This window comes from Triticum dicoccoides, chromosome 2A (genome assembly GCF_002162155.2).
Source record: "Triticum dicoccoides isolate Atlit2015 ecotype Zavitan chromosome 2A, WEW_v2.0, whole genome shotgun sequence".
Lineage (NCBI taxonomy): Eukaryota > Viridiplantae > Streptophyta > Magnoliopsida > Poales > Poaceae > Triticum > Triticum dicoccoides.
This window is the reverse complement of record NC_041382.1, coordinates 34,602,245-34,629,610: the sequence shown is the minus strand read 5'-3', so window position 1 is coordinate 34,629,610 and position 27,366 is coordinate 34,602,245. Positions and strand designations below refer to the sequence as shown.

The following is a 27,366-nucleotide window of genomic DNA, read 5'->3' as shown; positions in this document are numbered from 1 at the left end:
GTTGCCACCACCAAGGGAAGCACATGCTGACACATAAATATATTTTGTATTATATATGATGCAAAAGTAATCTTGAGCACTGATTTACTCATTGACGAAAAACTGACTAAAAGATCAGTACCACCTTTTTAGTTCATTTATTGACTGAAGTGTGGCATTTATGAATATGTAATACTACCTAATCCAAATACATATGCCACCTGATAACTATGTGTTTGCTGGACATTCTACTGCAAATTATTACATATATACTAAAAACTATATACTTAGAATTGGATGATGATATTCTAGAATAGCTGTTGTCTATGTATGACAAACTAGTAATAATAAAAAATCAACAGCAGCAGCAACATGTATAGAAATTATGCAATTTGAAGGGGGGGGGGACTTACAGTGTGCACGTTGGTATCACCGAATGGCATGTCCGGTAGCCGAATCTCCTTGGCATTGTAACATCCCAAAATTCTAAATTTTGGAATGTTATAATAAATAAATAGATTTGATTGATTGAAAGTGAGTGAATTCGAAACCTTTTGAAAGTTACATGAGAGGGAATAAAAGGACTTTCCCAAACTTTCACCTTTTTCTTTTTGATCCCCGTGAATTCAAATTCTTTTCATCATAACACCATAGAGAGAAGATGACATGACTTCTTCCATTATTTAAATGACGAGGGGTGTTGAAAATATTTGAATTTCATTGGAAAATATTTCCAATTCAGAAACTTTAAGCAACTCAATGATTTTCACGAGAGGAGATAAAATGACTTCTTCAAATCAGGAAATATGAGTTGGGAGTTTCAAGGATCAAATTCGAAGTCCTTTTGAAATTATTTTTCAATTTGGAATTGTTTGAGTTTTATTCAAATTATTTTTCCCCAAAAAAATATATGGAAAATAGGGTAACATGATTCCCTACATTAGAAAATTGGAGAAAAATTAATTTAAAATCATTTTGGTATTTTTAAAATGATTTTTGTTGGATTTTATTAGACCAGTAGGACTCTTTGAATTATCTGATTTTGTGTGTATTTTATTTAATGCTAGAAAAATGTTCATGTCGTAAAAAATCTTTTTCTAAAAAATTTGATATATTATATGCCCATGTAAAATTTTATTTTTTTTGCGTTTATTTTGTTTTGCTGGAAAAATGTTTTTTAAAAAAAAACCTTTCGCCGACTGGGCCGGCCCAGCGCGCCGCCGCCTTCGTCCCCGACTCCGCCTCCCGCACGCCATCGCCGCCGCCGTGCCTCATGCGGAAGCCGCCGCCGCCTCCCTTTCCCCTCCTCCACGCCACCACGTCCCCTCCCCTCGCCCTTATAAGGCCAACCCCGCCGCCCCTCGCCCCCTCTCTCTCCTCCCCGCTCTCGCATCGCCGCTGCCGCGGCCAGATCCGCCGCCGCCGCCGAACGCTTGCGCTCGCCGCCGCTGCACCACCGCCACCGCGCCGCGTCCCGCCTGCTCGCCTCGCTGCCGCTGCAGTCCCGTGCCGCATCCGCCGTCGTCTCGCCGCGCCACCCGCCGGAGTTAACCGCCGCCGCCGCCGGACTTTTTACTCGAACCGGTATAAACCGAGTTAACCTACCCTGGTTTTTCTTCGATTTTTTTATATATAGATCGGTTTTTCTTTTAGAACGGTTTTTATATATTAGGTTAGTTATTTTGTGAGCGTTCGTTAGCTAGAGTTCGGTAGCGAACGATTTTCGTTCGTTAGCAATCGATAACGAACATTCACTATTTAGTTTTTTTTCTTTTTTTTCTTTAGTTTTCTATCCAGGGACCTATTTGTAGTAATTTATTTTACAGATTAGTCTCTGTACTTCAAACGACGACATCTTTTTACTTGTTAGTCCAAATCCAATGAAACCAACACTCACGTCTTCGTTACGATCCCCTCTATCCATTAATCCAACTCAAACAGGTTTTTGAAAAGTTTAAAATTTGAATTAGATCAGATTTGAATTCAAACTTTGTTTGATCATAACTTGAGTTTCGTAACTCCGATTTAATTGATTCTTTTTGCAAATCGAAGCTCTTGACCTAAACTTTCTGATAAGGACAAATTCACATAATTTTCGTACTGTTAGAAATTGTTTTATGTTGCAAGAGTTATTTGCTTGGTTTTGATGTTTTCCGAATCGTCTTCTTCGTTCTTTCTGATCTTTTGAGTGATTGCTTATGTGTGGTTACTATTGCTTGATTACGATAGATTGACCGGAGTGTGACGAGTAGAACTATCAAGAGTTATGAGTGCGAATCATCTTCATCAACATTGCAGGCAAGTTCACACTTTGATCATATCCCCTTTCATACCCAGTTTTTATGCATTAGTTTCACCCTCAAACATTGCATGAGTAGGATTGATAACATGTGGGCATTGGGAAGTAGTTGATGAGGTAGGAACCTATTGCCCTGCATTCAAACCTTGGGAGTTACTATTACGTTATGCTTATAGTGCCATGCTATGCTCGCAGACGTGGATTGGGTTTTGAGAGTATTCATGACAGATGTGAGATTGTTAATTAATGGTTTACTTAAGGTGGCAACTTAAACACACATCTGGGTGGATTGAGGTACCTGGGTATTCCAGGATTGCCTGTCTAGGCACCTGGGTAGACCAGGATTGCCTTTTTTATGGACCTCCACCCAGGCTCAAAGGGATCATGAGATTATTCATACTAGAAACTTCCTTGTGCAGCCACAAGCTATTACGGGCTCTAGCATAGTTGATTAAGTCGTGCGAACTCTTACAGGGTAGACTAGCAGATGTAGGGGAAAGTAGGTGTAACGGTCTATCCATCGTAAGGTGCTAGCGCTTCTGAAAGACTATGTCTCGGCCATCCGTCTTCTCAAACACCATGTAGTGCGAGAAACCAAACGGTGGCGATCGAGTCTTGTGGGGAAAAGTGCACAAACCTCTGCAGAGTGTATAAACTAATCATGATTAGCCGTGTCCCCGGTTATGGACATCTTGAGTATCTAGTACCTGGATTATCATGTGAATCTCATCACGTTACTTTAAATGAATATTGCTGGGTTTTAATGATGATATTTAATTGGGATTAAGAATGCTGTGAATCATTCTCAATATTTAACAACCACCATGATAGTTAAATAAAATTTATTCCTTTGCAGTAGGGAAAAATTGGCTTTACGCAAAACCCTATAACCATAGAGCTTTTCCACCAGCCAAATATGCATGTAGTGATAGCCTTTATTCATCATTCTCTATGGTGTGAATTTGCCAGTACATTCCATGTACTGACCCTTTGTGGCTGCAACGTCTCATGTTGCAGGATTTCTTACGGTGAGTAAGTGATATGTTAGGGTTACGATTTCTATACTCAACTTTGCCGTTGGTGTTGATGGGAATCCACAACCTTGTTACTTCCGCTATTTGGATTGAGGTAATAGTATTTACGTTACTTATACATGTGATTTACCTCTATTATAAATCCTCGAGTATTGTGTGTGTCAGCATACCGATCCAGGGATGACACTTAAGCACAGAGACTTGATCCATTCGGGTCGGGTCGCTACAGGCATCCACTTGAGTTCTACCAGACGCCTTTGGCACCTGCACGTGCACACACAACATAGACATCAAAACTAATTATCCTACACTTGAACAACAACATTTTAGTTTGGACGAAATTCTATCAATCGGTGCAAAAATTCAAAATCAGCATGTATACAACAAATTAATATAATGCTAGACCATTAGCAGAAAACAAATTCTTAGCTAGACCTATAAACTGAAGCAATGAGCCAATTATGACTGAACCAATTTCAGTCAGGAGCAACATCAGAATGATTTCAGCATGCAATTGGAATTCATTAGTACTATATTAGTAGGGCGTAGATAGATTATGAAATCCATAAAGCACTATGACTGAAGAATAACCAAGCAAATTCAAACAGTGACAAGCAAGCAAATATTTTCAGAAGGTAAGACGACTCCCAGCAAAAAAAAAGTTGCAGCCCCTGCTGCCTGCTAGGAAGTAATGCTATGCTCAGATTCCCTCTTTAAGTACTGCCAGAGCAGTCTAGTCGATAGGTGTAAGTTTTCTTCAGAAAGTTCAGTAGTTTCAGAGTTCTTCAGTTTCAGTTTTTCTGTTAGAGCACGAGGGCACGATCGTTGTGTGTTCCGTGCGAATATGTAGGAAGCCAGCTGCACGACTTCGCCTGTGGGATGGCGCGGGCACCATGGGGTTGTTGCGAGCATCACGACATCACTTTAGATCGCTGAATAAAAGGATAAGCAGAAAAACAGCAGAACTTGGGCTGCACAAAAACAACTTGTCTATGTTCTTTTTCGTCTGTGTCCAGAGTGAGAGAACAAGAGCGAGAGAGAGGTAGGAGGTGCTCCGGCGAGCATCTCCGGCTACATAATAGTCAGTTGACCTTAGTACTATGTATCTCGATGTGTAACATGAACTTTCATATCTTCTTTTTGTGATGTTGTAAAACTAACCAAGATCAGATGCCTGACTAATTACTGCCTCCATGGAGGATTGAGGATGCCTGATTAAGCTGAACTTGCATGGTAGCCTGATTGTTCTTGTACCTCCGGCAAACTCGGTGCTTCTTCCTCCGGCGAACTCGGCGGCGACATTAGATGTTCCTCCAAAATTGATCTGATGGAGATTACGGCTGAGTACCCTTCCTTCTCATACCAAAAAACAGCAATCCAGGTTCAGCACTCCATTGACTTGTGTTCGACAAGGACACGGTCTAAAATCAGTCCAAATTGGACACGGGACTTGTGCTCGAGCACGACCTGCATTCCTCTGCTCCGACCGCACCCGATGCGCGCGCCGGCGACTCCTCGGGCCCTCGCCACGCCGGCGACCACCAAGAACCCCGCCACCTCCTCGCCTTCGCTTGCTGCTCGTCGCCAGGAGCGCCGCCACCCTTCTTTCTCCTGACACCGGCGGCCATAGGAGCCCTGTCGTCCCTGGTGGTTGGCCCGCTTGAGCAGGGGAGGCCAACGAGATGGTCATGCGCGAGCAGAGGAGGTCGCAGACAGCGACGGAAGGAGGAGGCGCGGGCGAAGCGGGGAGGATGGAGCTCGGGGCGCGGCGCGCTCGCGCGGAGGCATGAGGCGCACGGGATTGGGCGAGGGGAAGCAGCAGCACGCGGTACGAGAGGAGGTCCCGTGACGACGGGGCACCGGAAACAGAGGCGGACGGCGGAGGTGCTGCAGGAGCGGCACTCGGGCGCGAGGTAAGGAGGCGGAGCAGAGGAAGGGGAGGCCGGAGGTGGTCCTCGTCGACGATGGAGGGACGCAGGCGCGAAGGGGAGGATGAGAGGAAAAAGAATAGTGGCATGCTGGTGGCTGCCGGCGACGACGGGTGCGAGGGGTCGTCGGAGCGGTGCCGGCACCAAGCGGCGGCGAGTGGCCGGCGGTGGACTCTGGGAATGGATAAGGAATATAAGGACTGACTGCGGGCTGAATTCCAACTAATATAGGGGCTCTTTTGCAAAAATGAAACATTTTCTTAGGAACTCACTTAATATAGGACTGCGGGTTGAATTCAACAAACAACAGGGGCTTTTTTGCAAAAACGGCCACGACGGACGACCAGAAGCAATAGCTGGTTTATTAGTAGGTAATAAAGAGGTAAAGATAAAGATAAAGATAAAGATATGTGTTATTTGAATACTAAAAAAATCAAAATAAAAACAAAGGGGGTGTGCAAAGCCTAATCAGAGGGGTGTTAGAAATTACCGTGGTGTATACGGGGAAACAACAGAAAGTAAGGAAAAAGTTTGGCATGAAACATAGGAACAAGTAAAACTAGCACCCTTCATTGTTAATTTTTCCAATTGAACAGACGAAAAAGGTATCAATGCCTCCTTTAAAATCTGTTTGCCGCCCGCCACATCATTCCTTCTCGCCGGCATGAAATTATCATCATCGTCAGTCGGCCTTGATGAAAATAAGCCTGCACATGACAAGAGAGAGATATGAGTTTAAATATGGAAATTCTCCAAAACAAAAAGTATATAAATAAGTTCAATTCTGGAACCTTGACAACCCCTCCATCCTCTCATAAAAAACAAAAGACTGGAAATAGCAAGAATGTAGTAAACCACATCATATAATATAATGGCAAAGTTGCCAAAAGAAAATCTATGGCAAGATGATAGGATGGCAAATAGTAAGCAAACCACATACATGATGGCATGGCAAACTTTGCATTTAACAAATTAGTGCACATATAACAGCGTGCCAAAACAAAAGAAGAAACTCTGAAAAGATCACACATGCAAAATGACATGGCAAATTTGCGGTGAAAACAGTAGTACATATATGCATGGAAAAAATGTGAAGAAATCACAATGCATGATGCCATGAAATATTTAGAAGTGAACAATCTTCTGCGTACATAAGAGCATGGCAGCAAAGTTATACAAATCACACATCTACACATGAACACATGGAAAAACTGAGAGAGAACAAAAATCTTCTGCATAGACAAGAACATCGTAAAAAGGTATACAAATTCACACATCTAAATTGGAACACATGGAAATTTTTGAATTGAAGAGAACTAGTAAAAAAATGACAACATGGCAAAAACGTGCAACAACATTCCAAAGCTAAAATGAGCATGGCTTCCATTGCATTCAACATAAAAAGGGCACATGAGCATAGCAACCAAGGTATATATCACACACATCTGGACATGGCAGAAGTAACCAAGCTGCATAAAAGTAGCACTACAAGAAGTACAATCAACCACACCATGGACAAAAAGGAAAAAAAATTCCTACAATTACACAAGCAGAATGGGAGCACAACAAAGATGATGGTAAATTGCCCCAATGACAGCTAAATTTCCATGCCCACCAAATGCCTCGAATGATGATCTAGCCGACGATGCTCGTTGCCGCAGAACGAGAAAAACCCGCAACCTCGGAGGTCGTTCCCAACGCGGCGACTGCAACCACCAAAATCCTACCCCCGCACTGCTGCCCATGTGCCAGCGACACCAAACCACAAAACCGCTGCAATCTGAGCAAACACTACGCAACCGCCGTCAAGAAGCCGTCTCCATTATGGCAACTCGACCTAGTTGGAAAACGCGCAGGACACACACAACGACGAAAAGCGGATAAACACAGAGGATGGTGGTGCGCGGCACAACATACCTCGAACTCCGACGCAATGCCGGTGCGGTGGAGCTGGATGAAAGCGTTTGCGGCAGGTGGCCCTTGAATCTCGCCCAATTGCGAAGCACCATGACGAGCATCGTGGCTCGCGTGGAGCTCTAGAGGGGAGAGGAAAACATAGGAGAAATGAGGAGACTGGCTGAGTCAGTTGGGGAAGAAGTGGGTAAGTGCGCGTAAAAACTCGACACAATGGGCGAGTGGGCTGATCGTTCGTGCTCGCGACGGGTAGCGTGAACGTTCGGCACTTCTAACATGGCAAGCCTCGGGTGCTTGAAGAATCATGCGAGCAGACGGACGAGGATCATTGCGTACAAAAATATGGCGTTAGTTTTTTTTCTTTTGAAATGGAGGCAAAGATTTGTCTCATTGATTAATCAAGAAGAAGAGAACTATGCAATTAATTAACTAAAAACTGGATGAAAATCGATACAAACAAACCACATGTAGACTACTCACCATAAGCAGTCTTGTAGAGCTCAGGCACGAGTGTCTTGAGGGAATCCTTTCCACTTGAGTTGTCATGCCAGAATAACACCTTACGCCCATTCCCCAAGGTAATAGTGGTGGAAGCACGAAAGAGATCCATATCTGCCTGGTCACAAGGGAGTTGGCAGCACACCCAAGGCCTATCAGGGTCGGTCCATTGCAACCAAGGCCAAGGAAGGCGCAAAGCCCTCCCCAAGCGGTCAATGTAAGTGATTCCAAGGCCCCCAAGCCCTTTTGCGTGGCACACCGACTTCCAGTTCACAAGGGAGTGCCCTCTGGATTTATGCCTCTGATCATTCTTCTGCTAGACAAAACCCGTGCGTGATCTTGTTAGTTATCCATGTGACCCACTTGGGCGGGTTCAGTGCCGTTATATCGAAGGCGACAATTGCGGTGAGGATGTACTAGGCCATGGTGACTCTACCAGGCTTCCTAAGGTTCTTTCCAAGACATCTCGGCAATCTACTGGCAATCTTTTCAATGAGGCCCTGATAATCGATCTTGCCAAGGCGGCGAAAGTGTAGGGTAGCCCTAGGTACCGTCGTGGGAAGGTAGCAACATATTGGCAGGGAATGCGGAGAAGATGTCCTGAAGATCTATGCCATGGCAACGAATAGAGAAGATATGTTTTCCGAAACGGAGGCAAAAAAAAGCCTTGACTCATCGATTAATTAAGAAGAAGAGAATTGCCCAGATAATTAACAGATACAAACATGGACAGAAATATGTTTCTATTATTTTCTTCTTTTGGAGTGGTACAAGGTGTTGCGTAAGAAGAAAGCAAAGTTAGCTCAAAGAAAAAGATAAACCATCAAGTTCTACACATTATTATAAAAAAGTATATTTTGTTGCAACTTGCAACCAACTCAGGCAATAGTTTTTTTTTACTATATTAATTACTACAGTACCAACTATTTTGAAGCTATAGCTAATACACACTAACTACAGTGCTCGGGGCAACTAGCTAGTGCCATGCTCAATCTTCTTGCTGAGGCCATATGAACTCCTTGCGTTCAGCAACTCGAGCGTCTTGTACCTACGAGGATTTGCGCTCCCAGCACGCAGCAGGCATCCCGTGTAGGGGCCGACGGCGTAGCAGTTCGCCGTCACCGCCCCCTGTGTTAACATGTCCGTCCTCGGATCATATATCTGCGGCACGCCGTCACGGGACCCATCCATCGACGACCAGACGACGATCTTCCCATCGCCCAGCACCAGCAATGGCTTGTCGAAGCTATACCCGTGCCCAGTTGTCATGGGGATCTTGTACAGTGAGAACCACATACTAGTTTGCGTACCCACGTACATTATGAACCAAAGTTTCACAACGGAGGCCTCTTTGTCGTGGTGAGCCGCGGCCAGGAAACCATTGATCTCGGCCAAGCTCATGTCATTGTAGTCCACATGCCTGTGGGCATCGTCCTCGTTAGCCGGGGCCCATTCGCTAGCCGGGGGTGCGAAGAAGGTCTCCGACTGCCATTTCTCGGTCTCCAGGTCGAACCCCACCATCGAGTGATCTTCTAGATCAAGGTCGTGGTCCAACCCCACCGTCCAGCGATCTTCTTCTTCAATGTCGTACTTCATCTCCACGGAGAAGTAGGCGACCCCCTTAACGACAGCTACGTCCCTGTGCCGTCGACCCACCTGTTAGAATATAGAGTTGTAATCTCAACCTCCTTCCTTCTCTTGTATTCTACCCAAACTCTTTCTGTCATAACCTTGTACGTCAAGCAAGGCTTCGGCCACGCATCAATATAAACTACCACGCGGCTCCCTCGATGGTGTAGGAACGCTTCATATCTTTCAGGGTAATCAGAGTCACCTCTTCTCATACATCTAGCCACAATCCAAAACCCTAGAAACCACACATCATTGTCTCCATGGCTTCCTCCGCCGGCGTCTCCCTCAACCTTGGATCGCCGCCGTCTGAGAAGCTCGCAAGAGGTAATTTCATCCTCTGGAAGACGCAGGTCCTCCCAGCCCTGCGAGGCGCGCAGGTGACGGGGCTCCTGGACAACACCGATGCCGCTCCACCCAAGATGGTGGAGATCACGAAGGCAGACAAGACCACGGCCCTAGAGCCGAATCCCCTATACGGACCCTGGATCGCCAAAGATCGGCAGGTTCTATCATACCTTCTCAATTCCATGTCTCCAGAAATTCTTGCACAAGTTGTTGGGAAAGATTCCACCTTTGAGCTCTGGACGACGGTGACAAATCTCTTCGCCTCACAATCTCAGTCTCGGATTACTAATCTGAGAATCGCCATCACCAATACCAAGAAGGGCTCGATGTCAAGCTCGGCGTATATGGCGAAGATGAAAAGTCTTGGGGATGAACTAGCTGCTGCAGGTCGTCCCGTATCTGATCCGGAGATGGTGGACTATATTCTGGCCGGACTGGACCGCGACTACGACCCCGTGGTGGCGGCGATCGGCACTGTCAAAAACATCATCACAGCCGACGATCTTTTTGCCCAGATTGCTGCCTTTGATCAAAGGATGGAGATGCTAGGCGACTCATCTTCAGGCGGGTTCTATTCATCCGCTAATGCGGTCTACAGAGGCCGTGGCCAGTCCCGTGGCAGATCTCGCGGGCGTGGAGGAAGAGGCCGTGGCCGTGGTGATCGTGGTGACCGCGGTGACCGACAGTCGTCTTCCTCCAATGGAGGCGGCGGATTCAGAGGCCGTCCTCGACAGCAACAGCAACAGCAGGCTCGTGAGCAACAACATGACTATCCAGAATGTCAGATATGCTACAGACACCATCCAGGAGGTGCACGAGTTTGCTGGTGGCGTTATGAAGAAAACGACCAGGAAGAAAAGCAGACGCATGCAGTCTCCTATGGCGTGGACACCAACTGGTACGCCGACAGTGCATCAACAAACCACATCACAGGTGAACTTGACAAGTTAACGATGCGGGAGAAGTACAATGGAGGCGACCAAATTCGCACGGCAAGCGGTTCTGGTATGGATATCACACACATTGGTAGTTCAATTGTTAAAACCCCCGTGAAAAATTTACACTTGACCAATGTCTTGCATGTTCCTGAAATCTCTAAAAATCTTGTTTCCGTTCATCGATTCACTCTTGATAACAATGTTCTTATTGAATTATATCCTTATTTTTTCTTGGTTAAGGACTTGAAAACAAGGAGAGTCATTCTTAGAGGACGGTGCGTGGGAGGACTCTACCCACTCATATCATCATCATCATCATCATCTTCATGGTCCAATAAACAAGCAAATATTGTCACCAAGCTATCTACATCAAGGTGGCATAGTCGTTTAGGTCATCCATCTTCAGTCATAATTAGATATGTTCTTAGCAAAAATAAACTCTCTTATGAGCCTAGTAGTGAGTCAGTTTGTGATCCGTGTCAACAAGCAAAAAGTCATCAATTACCTTACCCAATTTCTACTAGTGTGTCTACTGCCCCTTTACAACTTATCTTTTCAGATATATGGGGGCCAGCTCCTATTTCAGTTGGTAGATTTTCCTATTATGTAAGTTTTATTGATGACTATAGTAAATTTACTTGGATTTATCTGTTGAAAAAGCGATCTGATGTATTCCAAGTTTTCCTCAATTTCCAAAATCTTGTTGAACGCAAACTGAACTCTAAAATCATTGCTATGCAAAGTGACTGGGGTGGTGAGTATGAAAAACTAAATTCTTTCTTTCAAAAGCTTGGCATATCACACCATGTATCTTGTCCTCATGCTCACCAACAAAATGGATCTGCTGAAAGAAAGCACAGTCACATAGTTGATATGGGGCTTGCCTTGTTAGCAAATGCTTCCATGCCGCTTAAATTTTGGGATGAAGCATTCTTAACTGCTACATATCTCATCAACTTGCTTCCAAGTAAAGTTATCAAATTTGAAACACCCATTACACGACTTCTTGGTGTCACACCCAACTATACATCTCTTCGTATTTTTGGTTGTGCCTGTTGGCCCAATCTTAGGCCTTACAACACACGCAAACTCGCTTTCCGCTCAAAACGGTGTGTCTTTTTAGGCTATAGCCCCATGCATAAAGGGGTCAAGTGCCTTGATGTTCCTACTGGTCGGGTGTATATATCCAGAGATGTTGTATTTGATGAGTCCGTGTTTCCCTTTGCATCCCTTCATCCTAATGCTGGTGCACTTCTCCGCAAAGAAATTCTTCTTCTTCCTTCACATCTTCGGTCTTTTGATCATGGGGGCGACAACAATTGTACTAACCAATGTGATGATATTCCTGCTGGTACTGGTCTTTCTCTTATGCCTGTGCAGGTCCCTGGAGAAAACGGTGCTCAAAATGACCAAGATCTCGAAAATATGGCTGGTTTTGATCCTATATTTCATGCTGAGGAAGGAGACGAAGCTGGCACAGATGACGAAGAAGATCTGGCGGCGCCTGCCACCCCTGCACGCGCGCAGATCTCGGATCACGCGACCGCATCCGCCTCGGATCAAGCCCCTGATGGCTCCAATCCTGGATCCAGGGTGGGCCACTCCCGTGCTGCCGCGTCAGCTTCAGGCGGGACCAGCAGCGGGGCCGAATCCCCCTCGCCCCGCACGCCAGCGTCAGGCGGGACCAGCGGCGGGACCAGATCCTCCCCGCACCACGTGCGCCTCCAGTCGCGGTCGGGTGGCGGATCCTCTGCGCCAGTGCCTGCAGGACGGGCAGCCACACCAGAAGCCACAGGATCCCCTGCGCATATGACGACAAATCAGTCCACTGCATCAGCAGATTCTCCTGGATCTTCTGTGGCAAGTATACCAGCGGTGCAGCGAGAGGTTTCTTCACGTGTTATGACCCGGCTACAGAAAGGTATACGGAATCCTAAAATTAGGAAAGATGGAACTATACCATATGGAATGTTGTGTATTTCAGGAGAACCAACATCGTTGAAGAATGCACTTGATGATCCTAAATGGAAAAAGGCAATGGATGAGGAGTATTCTGCGCTCATGAGGAATAAGACTTGGCATCTTGTACCAAATCAGAGAGGTAAAAATATTATTGATTGCAAATGGGTGTATAGAATTAAGAAGAAGGCAGATGGCTCCATTGACAGATATAAGGCACGTCTAGTTGCAAAGGGCTTTAAGCAACGTTATGGCATTGACTATGAGGACACCTTTAGTCCCGTTGTGAAAGCTGCAACTATCAGACTTGTGTTAGCCATTGCTGTATCCAGAGGATGGAGTTTAAGGCAGCTAGATGTACAGAATGCGTTTCTGCACGGTGTTCTGGAAGAGGAAGTGTTTATGAGACAACCACCTGGGTATGAGAGTAAGAAATTGCCACAGTATGTCTGCAAGCTTGATAAAGCACTCTATGGTCTAAAGCAAGCACCCAGAGCATGGTATTCCAGATTGAGCTCACAGTTAAAATATCTTGGCTTTGTTGCTTCCAAGGCTGACACATCCTTGTTTATTTATAACAAGGTAGGAGTAGTCATTTTTGTGCTTATATATGTTGATGATATTATAGTTGCAAGTTCTTCACAAAATGCTACTAATGCTCTTTTGCATGATTTGAGCTCAGAGTTTGCCTTGAAGGACCTAGGTGATTTGCATTTCTTCTTGGGTATTGAAGTCAAGAAAACTCAAGATGGTATTGTGTTAAATCAGGAAAAATATATTCTTGAGCTTCTGTCTCGCATGGGGATGAAAAATTGCAAGCCAATGCCTACACCTTTATCCTCCTCAGAAAGTCTCTTAGCATATGAGGGTGAGCCACTTCAAGAGGAGGAGAGTACAAGGTATAGGAGTACTGTGGGAGCACTACAATATTTAACTCTCACACGTCCAGATATCTCATTTGCTGTCAACAAGGTTTGTCAATATCTTCATGCACCTACTTCTGCACATTGGTCAGCTGTCAAGAGGATTGTGAGATATGTGAAACATACTATGGGAATAAGACTTCATTTCAAACGGTCTAATTCTTCTTTTGTGAGTGCATTCTCTGATGCTGACTGGGCAGGATGTAGTGATGACAGAAGATCAACTGAAGGTTTTGCAGTGTTCTTTGGATCTAATCTTATCTCCTGGAGTGCTAGAAAGCAAGCTACTGTGTTACGCTCAAGTACAGAAGCTGAATACAAGTCTTTGGCTAATGCAACTGCTGAGATCATTTGGGTTGAATCACTTCTTGAGGAATTGGGAATCAAGAAGAATCGTATCTCATGTTTATGGTGTGATAATTTGGGAGCAACATATCTGTCTGCAAATCCAGTGTTCCATGCCAGGACAAAGCACATAGAAATTGATTTTCACTTTGTACGAGAAAGGGTTGCGGCAAGAAAACTTGAGATTCGATTTATTCCTTCTAAGGATCAAGTGGCTGACGGTTTTACAAAAGCACTACCAGCAAGACCATTTGAAGAATTCAAGAGTAATCTTAACTTAGGTTAGTTGAGATTAAGGGAGGGTGTTAGAATATAGAGTTGTAATCTCAACCTCCTTCCTTCTCTTGTATTCTACCCAAACTCTTTCTGTCATAATCTTGTACGTCAAGCCAGGCTTCGGCCACGCATCAATATAAACTACCACGCGGCTCCCTCGATGGTGTAGGAACGCTTCATATCTTTCACCACCATGGCCGGAGGGCTTCCCCTCTTCCTCCAGAAGCCGCCGCCGCTGCTTCCAAGGGTCAGAACCATGCCGACCTGGACGTTACAAGGACGACCCCGTAAAGATCGTGTCTCGGGGACGATGGTTAGGACCTTGTACTCTCCCGTGGAGGGCACCCTCCCGAGCGTGCACGCCAGGGCACCACGGGGAAGCGGCGGAAAGGCGGCCGCGGCGATGGTGGCCACATCGAGCACGCGCAGACGCCGGTCCGTTCTTCCGACGAGGCAGCCGAGCTCGCCGTGCGCGCACATGCCGTAGAGGGAGCATTGGGTCACGGCGGCGCTGGTTCGTATCATCTTGACCACGTTGCCGGACAAGTCTAGGAGGTTGACGCACATCGCCATGTCATTGCTGGAATCCAGGCGCACGGTGGCGGCAATGAGGGGACGGTAGTGGCGGGCCCTGTGGGCGGTGATGAAGCCTGGGTGGCGGAGGAGGGAGCTCCATGAGGTGGAGACGCAGCGGAAGCGGCAGACCGTCTTGGCTGGGAGGCGCACTAGGATGTCGCAGAGCACCTCTAGAGGTAAGACACCGTCGTTGGAGGTGGCGGCGAGGTCCCGGAGCATCAGTTCACCGCCGTCGCCCGTGTCCTTGTCGACGGGATCAGGTCTCCCTTGTCTGGAGCCGACGAGAGTCCGCATTTTATCATAGTCGAAGCGTAGCTTGGTTTTGTTGGGCACTTCGTCGTCGTCGCTGTCGTCGTCACTGTCGTCGTCACCGTCGGTTTCACTGTCAGTGTCGCTGTCACTGTCGTCGTCATCTGCTGCAATGGCGGCGAGAGGTCCACCTCCTGCCGGCAACTCTAAGGAGAGGAGGTCCTCGTTATCCCCAGTGGCGACGTCCTGAAGCTGGACGCCGTCACCGCCACCTCCACCTCCATCTCCAAGGACGGCATAGTCATATAAATAGCTATCATAGTCCAGGTCGGTGTTATCAGGCTCCTCGCCATCATCGTCGTCGTCATCGCTGCCGTCTGTGCCGATGACGGCGAGAGGTCCACCTCCTGCTGGCATGTCCAAAGACAGGAGGTCGTCGTCGTTGTCACCGGTGGTGGCGTCCTGGAGCTGGACGCCTTCGTCGACGGAAGCATCAACTTGGAGGGGCAGGACACCATCGTCAATGGCGGCAGGGGCGTCTAAGTCGGTATCGGTGGAGGCGGCGACGTGGTTGCTTTCGGCGGCGAGATTGAAGCAATGGTCGTGGTTCTTGACTATCGGGATGAGATCATCAGGTTCGCAGGCTTGCACGTCCAGGGGTGCTTCGACGGTGCCGGCGAGAGGATCCATTGATCGATCGATCTTACGGACAACTCGATCTGTTCACGTGTGCCGACTCTGACTCTGGACTACGATAGACCAGTGGACATAAATTCATGCAATTTATGACACCGATGCAAACATCATATTTATTTCTCTCTCTGAAAGAGGACTCTATTCTTATATTATATGGAATCGTAAGTACTACAAATTATATAGGAGTATATCTTTGAGGTAAATACACCCGTGGTGCTTGAACTTGTGATGGATGTGCACTTCAGTGCCTGAACTTGCAAAATACATTGAACTGGTTCAATAACTTGGCATGGACGTGCATATACGGTTCAAATGGCGTTTGTATACGTCCGTGAAGCTGAGGAGGCACGCCAGCATGCCATGGGGCCCACTGTCATTGACAAGGGTGTGTGGCCTGTTTTTTGTGGGAAAACCCCCAGAATTATTTTCTTACCAAAAAGGCCCTCACGATGAAACTGACAAATTATAAAATAAAAACTGGGAGCATAACTATAAGATAAAAATTAAAACGGGTGTGCTGGATCAAACCAACGACATACCAGTCAAGTGCACGCGGCTAGCCACTCGACAACTTCACATTTGCTGATATTTAATGATTCGTAACCTTTATAAATATTTGGCCAAACAAAATAAATAGAATTTAATAATCCAACAAAAACAACACCAGATCTGTGACCCAAACATCAGAACAAAGCTTGTAGACCAAGCACCGATGCCACTCCAACCAATGAGTTGTCATATATCAAAAGTACAAGTACTCTTTATGACTGTATAACATACATAATTTCAAAATAATGCAAAAATCTTCGTGCCATTTGAAAAATAATTCATATGTTATTTTAAACATATTCTAAATTGAAAATATTTATGAATGCTTAAAATGTTTATATGATTCTGGTATTATTCATGTAGGGATACGCAGTCTAATGGCACACTAGGCTTGTATTTCTTTTAGAAACACACACAAACTTATATACTATATTAACTTTTTAAAACAACACATTTCTTTGTTAAAGGATGAACAGATTGATATACTGCATAAATAGTTTATTAAAAATGTGAAAAATTAAAACTATATGATTTTTTTAAATATATGAATGTTTCTAAAATTTCAAACATTTTTTCAAATTATAAATTTTATTCTAATTCATAATTTTATTATGTGTATCTCTATTAAATTACTGCGTAGGTATTCTATGAAATTATATGAACGATTTAACATAATTTGTTTTACATATATGTATATTGTTTGCACGTGATAATAATTAACTTCTTTCTAAAAAAATGAAATGAAAAAGAACAAACCCGTTGAAACTTGATCCACATTGTGGTCCATTTTACCCACACGGGCTCGTTATGTTATAAACCTAAATTAATAATTTTACCATTCAACGTCGTCGGTTATAATGGTACATGCGGCCACTATATAGCCCCTGGTTGCAGGTTCAAAGCAGTGGCACTATATTGCTGGAATATTTTTTTAAATTTATGTTGTTCAGTTTTATGTTTATAAAGTGTATGAGTCCTTTCCTGACACTAAATTTGAACGGGTAGATTGGCTAGGCACGCGCAGGTTTCAAACCCCGGACCAATTCATTTATTAATAGATTAATAGATTTTTTTGCAATATATCGGTTTCTCTCTGAGGGACTTTTTGTAAGATTTTTTTTATTCTAGAGGGTTTTCTAAAAAAACAGGCCACACGCCTTGTCCCTCAGGGCATCTCCAGCCGCGCCTCCAAAAAGGCCCTCCAGGCGTCTTTTCGTCCGCCGGCGCCAAAAAATCGGCCCAGTCGCGCCTCCAAGAGCCCAGTTTTCGCCGGCTCGGACCGAAATTGGCGCCAGCGGACCCAACCCAAACCCGGCACGCTGGGAGTCGCTCGGGGGCGCCGGGCGAATCGTTTTTGGCACCAAGAGCCACGGGCCCGCCGCGTCAGCGACTCTACCCTCTTCTCACCCCTTCGTCGTCCTCATCGCCTCGTTTCCCGCGGCGAATCAATACCAAAGCTGCCGCGCGCTGCCGCGCCGGTCAGCCTCCATTGATGCCTCACGGGCGGCAGTGAAGACTGGGCGGCGCGTCCCTCGGCCGCCACGCAATCAAGCCACGCGTAACGCGCCGGCCAAGCCTACCACGCGGCGTCTCCGCCTATAAAAGCCGACTGCAAGCGCGCCGGAGAGACTCACCCCGATCATCCACCGACGACGCGCTCATTTCTCCCCCTTTCCTCCTCTCGCCGTCACCAGTTGAGAAAGCATGGCCGAGCGTTTCCCAGGCGACGGCGCGGCGGCGAATGGATTCGGGCGCCGTCATCTGCACGAGGACGAGGCTCGCCTCCTTTTCGAGGCCGAGTACCCGGTCCCGCTGGACATGCGGGCGCCCGGGGCTTGGAGGATCAGCGTCGGCGGCGTGCCGGTGCCACCACCATCCACCGGGGCGACACGGCGTGCGGAGATCGCACGCATCCGCGCGTCCCTGCCGCGGGCGGCAAGGAAGGGGCCACAGTACGTCCCCGATAGCCCGCTCTGGGAGCCCTACTTCCGCCGCCGTCACGCCGAGTAGCTCGAGGCCACCAATGGCGTCGTGCCCTCCGGCAGGCTCAACTCCGATGGCCGGCGCCGGTGGTGGGGCGTGCCCGGTCGCACGTTGGAGGCCGTCCTCGAGTACATCGAGGGCGGCAACACGCCGCGCCTCGAGTACCCCGCTCCCCCGTCCTTCTCACGCCGCCGGGGAAGCTCCTGGACGCCGAGGCGCATGGAGACCGGGGCGTCCTCCTCCTCGTCCGGCGGCTCTCCCTGCCTCCACCTCTGCCCCGTCAAGCTGGAGCCCCAGGACACGCCTGTCAGCGTGCGTACCCGCAGCTCCGGCGGCTCTCCCTGCTTCCACCTCCGCCCCGTCAAGCCGGAGCCCCAGGACACGCCTGTCAGCGCGCGTACTCGCAGCTCCGGCGCCCTCATCGAGCCCAAGGTGGAGTCCAGCCTCCCCCCGGAGTACGAGGAGATAGCCCGGCGCGGCTTCTCCGACGAGGACGCCATGCGGTGGTCGCGCGACGACTACGTGCGCGAGGAGATGGTCCGGCAGCGCCGGGCCCTGGAGGAGATCGCCGCCCGCAAACGTGAGCGCGAGGACGAGGACGGTGTCGTCGTCCTCGATAGCGACGACGACGACGCCCCCGGACCGTCCAACCCGCCGCGCCAACCGGGGGAGGGATGCAGCAGGGACGGCGGAGGCGTAGGCGGGGGCGACGACGACGGCGGCGGTGACTACACGCGGTTCTACAGCCTCCTCGGCATGTAGGACCGCGTGGGCAGGCGGCGAGGAGGGCGGCGAGGGAGACGGCGGGGGTAGCCCGCGGTAGTTTTTTTTTGGTAAAATATGTTTAAATTTGAACGAACTCGCCCGTGTTTGCGTTGTGTTTGCGCCGAATTTGAACATTTTAAAAATCCGTGGGGGGCCGCGACTGGGGGGCATCACGCCCCTAGTGCGCGGTTTAGCGCCGGTGCGCCCCCAGGGGGCGATTTTTTGCCCCTTCTGGAGGGCCAACGGCTGGAGATGCCCTTACATCGAGTGCCTCATCGGCGTCATAGACGTACAAAAACAAGATTTGAACTGCATATGCACGTCCATGTCAAGTTACGGAACCAGTTCAATGTATTTTGCAAGTTCAGGCATCAAAGTACACATTCGTGGCAAGTTTAAGCACCAGTGATGTATTTACCTCTATATCTTTCCCTAAAAAGGTAAATTATATATATCTTGATCTAAAAAAAGGAAATTGTATATCTCTCTTTTTCTAGCGGGTATATATATATATCTGTCTTGGCATGAATTGGTTGACCATACTTAACGTGGCAGATAGCGAATCTCGAGGCAATCTCGATCAGTGATTCCTTGACGACAATAGAATTCTTCGGTTTGCTCCAAGCACAAGCATTCACACACAAAAAAGAAAAAGATCGTGTTTCAGGGTCCACAGGGAGACGGCATGCATCACGGGGGAGACTACACACATGCCACAATGTCAAACCTCATCAACGGTAATGATATGCCCTAACGTCTCTGGATTTTCTTTTCATTCTTCTCTCCTGACAGAAGAAGATCATATGAAATCCTGGAACCTATCAGTAAATGGCTTCCCGATGTTGCGTGCCTCCAAGGTCCAGTTCACCGTCTATATAACACAAGTTCAGTTCGTCGGCTGCCCAGCATGTGCTCTGAATTCGAACATACTCCACTCGCTGTCGGTCGAGGATCCCAGTTTGTCATGTACGCGCTGGGACATGAAATTTCTTGGGCTTCTTTCTTGGAGTGGCGATCGCGGCGGCCTTTGTTGTGCTATTACTGCTGCCTTCTCCTTCTCCGTGGCCGTGCGGCGGCATGCCGGCGGCAGACCAGAAGCTAGCGTCGGACCAAGTAGCTCCGATGACGAGGCTCGACATGGTACATTTACATTCCTTTAATTTCGCTTCTTCTTTCTCATTGGTTTGGTTCCCCCTTAATCATTTTGGATGCACGTCTGAGCTCTGAACCTGCGTTAGCTGCAGGGCGTGGATAATCATGCAGCCGCAGGGAGGAGCTTACGTCAAGGTCCCTTTCCATTTCGTTCACGAAAACAAAAAACATATGACAATGTCAAATTCGAGCCTAAATTCTATACAAGTCTAAATAATTTTTGAACAAAGCCTGATGAATAAAAGGGACAACAACAACCAACAAGTAGTCCAACAGCCCGTAGAAAAGCAAAATAAGTTTGGACGTGGTAGCCACCAAGACGTTTTATAACATGACACGGTATGACATGAATGAGATAACTACTATCTTAACACTAAAAAAAATAAGACAACTATATCTAAGTTGTTGTAGGCACTCCTTTACTAAATAAGGCTACGCCGTCTTCTCATTGAGTCTGAAAAATATACGTCGAGAAAGCCTGGGTGGTCAACGAGGGAATGCCACGAGGTGGAGACGCAGCGGAAGCGACAGATCGTCCTTGCTGGGAGGCGCAGTAGGATGTCGCACAACACCTTAAGAGGTAAGACACCGTCGTTGGAGGTGGCAGCGAAGTCCTGAAGAAAAAACATCAGTTCGCCGTCGTCGTATGTGACCTTGTCGTCGGGATCAGTTCTCCCATGCTTGGGGCTATCTGGCGCGTCAACGTTGGTCTCGGAAACGTCGACATTGGTGTCGGCGACGAGATCAGGTCCGCCGGCTTGCACATCCATGGGCGCGGCTCCCACGGTGTCGACGAGAGGATTGCGCCGCGTCTTCCTAGTGCCTGAAAAATAGGCGTCGAGGAAGCCCGGATGGTCGAGAGGAAAAACACCTTCGTTGCCGGCGGCAGCGAAATCCTGGAGAAACAGCATCAGCTCGCCGCCGTCGCCTGCGCCCGTGTCGACGGGATCAGGTCTCCTGCGTTTGGAGCTATCTGGCACGTCGACGTTGGTGTCAATGGGATCAGGTCTCCTGCGTTTGGAGCTATCTGGCACGTCGACGTTAGTCTCGGCGACGAGATCAGGTCCGCCGGCCTGCACGTCCAGCGGCGCTCGCAGGGTGTCCACGAGAGGATCCATGGGTCGATCACAAGCTCAGGGCGCGGAAACTAAGACGGAGCGATTTTCACTTGCCGTACGATATGCGTGGATCAGCACATGGACGGACAACTCGTCTATACTTATACACAAGCACAAGGGCCTACTAGTGCTATTAGCAATTCACACCGGACACGTATGCATGAGTACGACGGCGCAAGTAGAAACCGACGGTGAAAAAGATCACAATGGAAACTCGACTGCCATCTTGAATACAGTAGTACTTATGCAACTCTATCTCAGGAAGATTTTTTTTCCATGAACGGGAAGAATTCCAACTGCGCAAACTTCTAATTTCTAAAACGTAAGCGTCTTGAGCTCTCTGGAAAGATCAACTGCACGGCAAAGATCGAGGCTGTACCTGCGCAAAGCGGGTGCAAATACGAAGTTTTTTCACTCTCCCAAAAACCAATTGCACGTCAAAGATCGAGGTTGTTGCACACGAAGTTTTTTTTTCCGCATGATATTATGTGTTTTATTTATATCATAAGAATCATAATACAAGTCACATACACACCAACCTGACAAAACTAAAAAACCGCAAAATGCTTTGGCTCTAGGCTTCTTTGGTCTGTTGCTTTGGACTCCCGTTTCCTTGATGTTGGATCCTCGAAGATGGTAAACCTGCATTTGGCTATAGGTTTCTTTGGTCTCTTTTTTTTTTTTTTTGCTTTTTTTGCGAGGGAGGCTTCTTTTGGTCTCTAATAGGGTTATCTAGATGTGGGACGAAATCACTATTCTGACCCTTTGAACGAACTTTGTCACAAAATGAACTCGATGTGAAAGTATTTCACGATCTGCCCCTTTTAGCAATGCCACAGCCCACGGCGTTTCTGTCCAACATAAAAATGCCGAGGTAGTTAGCGTGTCTGACCAAAGAAAAAACGCCAAGGTAGCTAGCGTTACGGACCATGTAAGAAACGCCGAAGGCGCTGGCGTTGCAGCCCATCATGGAAACGCCAATGACCATGGCGTTGCTCAATAATTAAAAAACTGAAGCAGGTTATCTTTTCAACAACCAAAGTTGTCGCACAGATTAAATTGAGAGTAACAATGGAGATTGGAGAGAGAATATTAGTTGGTGAGGCCGTGCTAGCCTAAGTCGCGTGCTCTGTAGCCTGCATGGTGCACGCGCTGCTACTTTGTTGAATTTGTCTTCCCAACGCTAACCAAGATCCAAGAAGGAAGCAAACTTATCTTCCAAGATCGAGTTAATTAATCAGGAGGGATATGGGATCAGCAGGAGCCCAATGTTGGTTGTCGGTACTAAGGTTAATTTTCGTTTTTTAACAACACAGACGCAATCACTCATCCCTATAAAAACACACGCACACCCTACCCCTTTGAGTACCTATGCTTATGAGCACTTCTGAGAGACTGAGCCAGCATATCATCTTGAGATTGACGAAGTCTTCATAGGCGCCTCGTTGTCGACCGGAATGTCTCCTCCCACTGAACGTACATCATCAAAAAATCTTAAAATAAATTCAGGATAATGCGAGCACAAGGACTTAAACCCTGATGGCCTAGGGATACCACTGTCCTCCTAACCATCCAACCTCAGGTTGGTTCGCGGTTAATTTGCTACTTGGGCTGCCTCTCAGATGCATGACCCCCAATTAATGAAGTGAATACTTGCAGTGCTAGAAATTGTATGAAAATGCTAATATTTGACACCAAATTTTTAGGCATGGCATATCAAATGTTAATTTATATTGGTGCCATAGTTTGCAAGCACGGTAATTTTCTGAAGAAAAAGAAAATGAACTAAGATGGATTTGTCATGCTTGCCAATTAAACTTGTCATTCTTGACCATCATAACTTTATGAATAATATTTGATTTGACATGCTTAAAAATCCGACGTTTGCCAAATACTCGAGTCGAAATTTTATTACTATATAGTACTTGTAGTAGTACTAGATATTATATATCTCTGCATAGCATGATTTGGTTGACCATACGCCACGACATAACGTGCCAGGGATCGCGCAGCAATCTCGAATCTCGATCAGCAACTGACGGTGAGTTAATGATTCCTGTTTGTACTTGTGTTGTAAGTAAAAATTGGTGTTTAATCGATCAGTTGCATGCATCACAGGGAAGAGAAGACTACACCCATGCATGCAGGATGGTTGGCTAGTTAATGGCACAAGGTCAAACCTTATCAACGGTAATGTTGATATGCCACAGCGTACGTCTTGATTTTGTTTTCTTTCTTGTCTCCCGGCCGGGGCAGAAGAGAAGAAGATCATGTGAAATGGCTGGCACATGCATGCATGGCTTCTGTATGTATGATGCTCGCATCCAAGGTCCAGTTCACCGTCGTCTATAGGAGTATATAACACAAGTCCAGTTGGCCGGCCGGCGGCACACCGTGTGCTCTCCACTCGCTGTGGATCGAGGATCCCCCAGTTCGTCATGTACGCGCTGAGACATATCCTGGGCTTCTTTGTGGGCGCGGCGATCACGGCGGCCTTTGTCGTGCTATTGCTGCCGCCTTCTCCTTCTCCGTGCCCGTGCCCGTGTGGTGGCACATCGCCGGCAGATCACAAGCTGGCGTCCTCGGACCAAGCTGCTCTGAAGAAGCTCGATACGGTAATTAAGTTTATGTTCCTTTTGCTTCTCCCAAAATTAATCTGGATGCACGTCTGAGCTCTGAACCTGCGCTAGCTGCAGGGGGTGAACAATGCTGCACGGGAACGGGAACGGGAAGAGGACGACGACGAGAAGCTGGCGGAGCTGCTGCGGAGCGCGGCCATGGACGACAACACCATCATAATGACCTTCACGAACGAGGCGTGGACGGCGCCGGGGTCGCTGCTGGACATGTTCCTGGAGAGCTTCCGCATCGGCGTGAGGACGGAGCCGCTGCTGAAGCACCTGGTGGTCGTGGCCGTGGACGGCAAGGCGTTGGAGGGGTGCCAGCGCGTGCACCCGCTCTGCTACCGCCTGGCATCGACGGCGGACTTCGCGGCGGAGAAGTCGTACAACACCCCGGGCTACCTGGACATGATGTGGGCGCGGAACAAGTTCCAGGCGCGGGTGCTGGCGCTGGGGTTCGGCTTCGTGTTCACGGACGTGGACATCGTGTGGTTCCGGAACCCGCTGCTGCGCATCCCGGTGGGCGCCGACATCGCGCTCAGCTGCGACTGGTTCTACGGCGACAACCCCTACGACCTCAACAAGACGGCCAACGGCGGGTTCCTCCACGCCAAGCCGCGGGCGCGGACGCTGGCCTTCTTCGCGGACTGGTACGCGGCGCGGACCCGGTACCCGGGGGAGCACGACCAGTTCGTGTTCGACCAGGTGAAGCACGAGCTGGCGGCGCGGCACGGCGTGACGGTGCAGTTCATCGACACCCAGTACCTGAGCGGGCGGTGCGAGCCCCGCATGGACTTCCGCAAGCTGTGCACGTTCCACGCCAACTGCATCATCGGGCTGCGGTACAAGCTGGAGTATCTCACCGGCGTGCTCGACGAGTGGAAGCGGTTCAAGGCCCAGGAGGAGCTGCTCGGCACCAACAGCACCGCGCTCACTTACTGACATTCTCTCTCTCTCTCTCCAGTTGCTCGCCGTTACTCTCGAAATAATTTGCGCGAGAACTAGTAGTTGGCCGAAAAAATTCGCCTTCCGTTGACTCTCTGTACCGTTGGATTAAGATCCAATGGCTGCCCATTTTTGAGCTGGTCTTCCTCTTCCGGCCGTTAACCTCAGGCTTGCCTCTCTCCTCCGGGTGTGACGGTCCTTGTCTCCGGCCTCACCTCCCTTTTATCGTCACCGATTCAATTTTCATGTTCTCAAGAGTCCTTGCCCTTCGAAGAGCTTCCACACATCCCTTCTTTCGTGCTTGTCAAAGAAGCATGGAGTAGAAGGGAAGCTTGAGCATTTAACGCTTCAACTTTGAAGTCATTGATGAAGCCTATGCAACCTGGGTCGCACGTCCTGACCATGAGTAGAAACCACTCAACACAGGCAAGCCTATTGATTAGCCTAAAAAGGCAAGCCAGTTAATTCTCTGAATCCAGTAACAAATCACCAATCCCCGTTCCTTTCAGCTCTCACGTCAGTCGAGCGGCGCCATCTACAAGATGTAGCCTGAAGGACGTACACGACGCAACGAGTAGACGAGCTGCGCCTGAAGGACGAGCTGCCAGGGTGGTGAGGAAAGCTGTCGTGTGTCGTGTACGGCGGGGGAGAACAACGGGGGTGGCGGCCACACCGCGGCCGCGGTGAGCGAGCCCAAGAAACGCCTGACGAACAAGTTGTCGGGGCGCAAAGGAACGTTGGAGAGAGCAGCCGTGGCGAGTGAGCGGAAGAAGGAAAGGGATACGGATTCGTAATTTGTTAATGAAAGCACATGAACAATAGCCTACGCGCGTTGAGATTCGGTTTGTGCCAAGTGTCCACCACCGGAGAGGGTCTCACGATCAGGACTGTGACCCAGGTCACATAGGATTTTTTTTTTCCGATGCCCCTCGAGGTTTGGATGCTTTGCAAATTGCTCGTCGGCCGTTATAATTCTTTTTAGAGGATAAATGAAGTTTTATTCCTTCGGTAGTACTCCCTTCGTTCCTAAATATTTGTTTTTTTAGAGATTTCAACAAGTGACTACATACGAAGCAAAATGAGTGAATCTACACTCTAAAGTATGTCTATACTCTATATACGTCCATATGTGATAGTCCATTTAAAATATCTAAAAAATAAATATTTAGGAACGGAGGAAAATGATTTGGATTTGGATGCTAATTCATGGGAGTACCACACTTCACCACCACAGAGAACTGAATCACAGTTTATACATCAGCAAGCATCAAGAGGCATGCGAAAATGACATAAATCGGAGTGCATCCATGCATGGTTGCGACAGTGGCAGATCGAATACAGCCCAGAAACATCTCCGTATGTCCGTGTGTCGTTGTGACGAACACATGTCTTGCATTACTTGTGAACGCCGCTGAGGCGCTCGATGACGGTGATCAATCCCCGCACGCACAAGTCACCGTCGCCGTTCGCCACCATCGCCGAGAACATCTGCCGGAACAGCGCCGCCCCGGGCAGCGCGGTGGCCTCCTCCTCCTCCTCCTGGCCATCCCCGATCTCCAGTGCCATGCCAAGGTCCTTGATGATGTAGCGCGCGGAGCCGGAGCCGGGGCCCGACGCGAAGTCGCGGCTCACCGCGCGCGTGCCGAAGATGTCCATGACGCGCGACCCCGCCGCGCCCTTGGACACCGCGTCGAGGAACAGCCGCGCGTCGAGCCCGGCGGCGTCGCTGAGGCCGACCACCGCCCCGGCCACCGCAATCTGGTTGGCGATCTTGCTGCTCTGCCCGCTGCCGGGCGGGCTCATGTGGGTCGGCGTGCCGAGGTGCGCGAAGAGCGGGGCGAGCCAGGCCACCACGGCCTCGTCGCCCCCGGCGAGGATGGCCAGCGTGCCGTCGCGGGCACCGGCGTCGCCACCGGAGACGGGGGCATCGACAGCGTGACAGCCGGCGGAGCGCGCGGCCGCGGCGATCTCCCGCGCGAGGGAAGGGGAGGAGCTCGTGCAGTCCACGAGGACGCCGCCGGGGCGGAGACCCGCCAGGGCGCCGGACGCGCGGACGTCTCCGGGGTCGCTCACCATGGTGAACACCACGTCGGAGGCCGCAGCCACGGAAGCGGGCGAGTCAGCGACACTCGCGCCTGCGGCGACCAGGGCATCCGCCTTGACCGACGTGCGAGCGTACGCAGTCACCGTGAACCCAGCAGCGAGGAGGCGCGTGGCCATGGCGCCGCCCATGACGCCAATGCCGATCCATCCCACCCGCGTTCTCCCCCGCCGCACCTGTGCCGGGTAACCAAACCCCAACGGTTCTACCTTCTTCCCCACCTCCATGACCATGCCCATGATCTTGACCTCACGGGCTCGACACGCTCAAGCTCAACGGTCTAAGCTCCCAACGACCCAAAGTTGTGGTTTGTTTGTCAGTTGTTACACCTGCACCTACAGAAGGGCAGATCATGAGAGCGAGAGAGAGAAAAAACATCCCATGATTCGCGCGTTCCAAATCTGGGATAAACAACTCACTTGTTCCAAAAAGCACAAGACTAACTTACACTAACTACAACGTCGATCGTCAACTCACAATTTGTCAACAGTGTTAGAGATATATTTAGTTTACTTGTATTTGGTAGTCTAGGATTTGTGAT

The 27,366-nt window shown here is 48.6% G+C and overlaps 2 protein-coding genes across 3 annotated transcripts; one reads left to right on the top strand and one right to left on the bottom strand.

The window, feature by feature from the left end:
- The first annotated feature begins 23,557 nt into the window (after positions 1-23,557).
- LOC119358784 (uncharacterized protein At4g15970-like) lies at positions 23,558-25,089 on the top strand. 2 transcript variants are annotated; one of them, XM_037625203.1, is made up of 2 exons: positions 23,558-23,773; positions 23,855-25,089. In XM_037625203.1, exons 1-2 carry the CDS (start codon positions 23,597-23,599, stop codon positions 24,719-24,721), a joined length of 1,044 nt encoding a protein of 347 aa, XP_037481100.1. In that variant the 5' UTR covers positions 23,558-23,596; the 3' UTR covers positions 24,722-25,089. The 2 variants fall into 2 exon arrangements, with proteins under 2 accessions (XP_037481100.1, XP_037481099.1); XM_037625202.1 differs by having other exon boundaries at positions 23,849-25,089.
- A 1,030-nt stretch (positions 25,090-26,119) lies between these two features.
- LOC119358783 (probable 3-hydroxyisobutyrate dehydrogenase-like 3, mitochondrial) lies at positions 26,120-27,052 on the bottom strand. Its single transcript, XM_037625201.1, has one exon. It carries the CDS (start codon positions 27,050-27,052, stop codon positions 26,120-26,122), a length of 933 nt encoding a protein of 310 aa, XP_037481098.1.
- Positions 27,053-27,366: the final 314 nt, after the last annotated feature.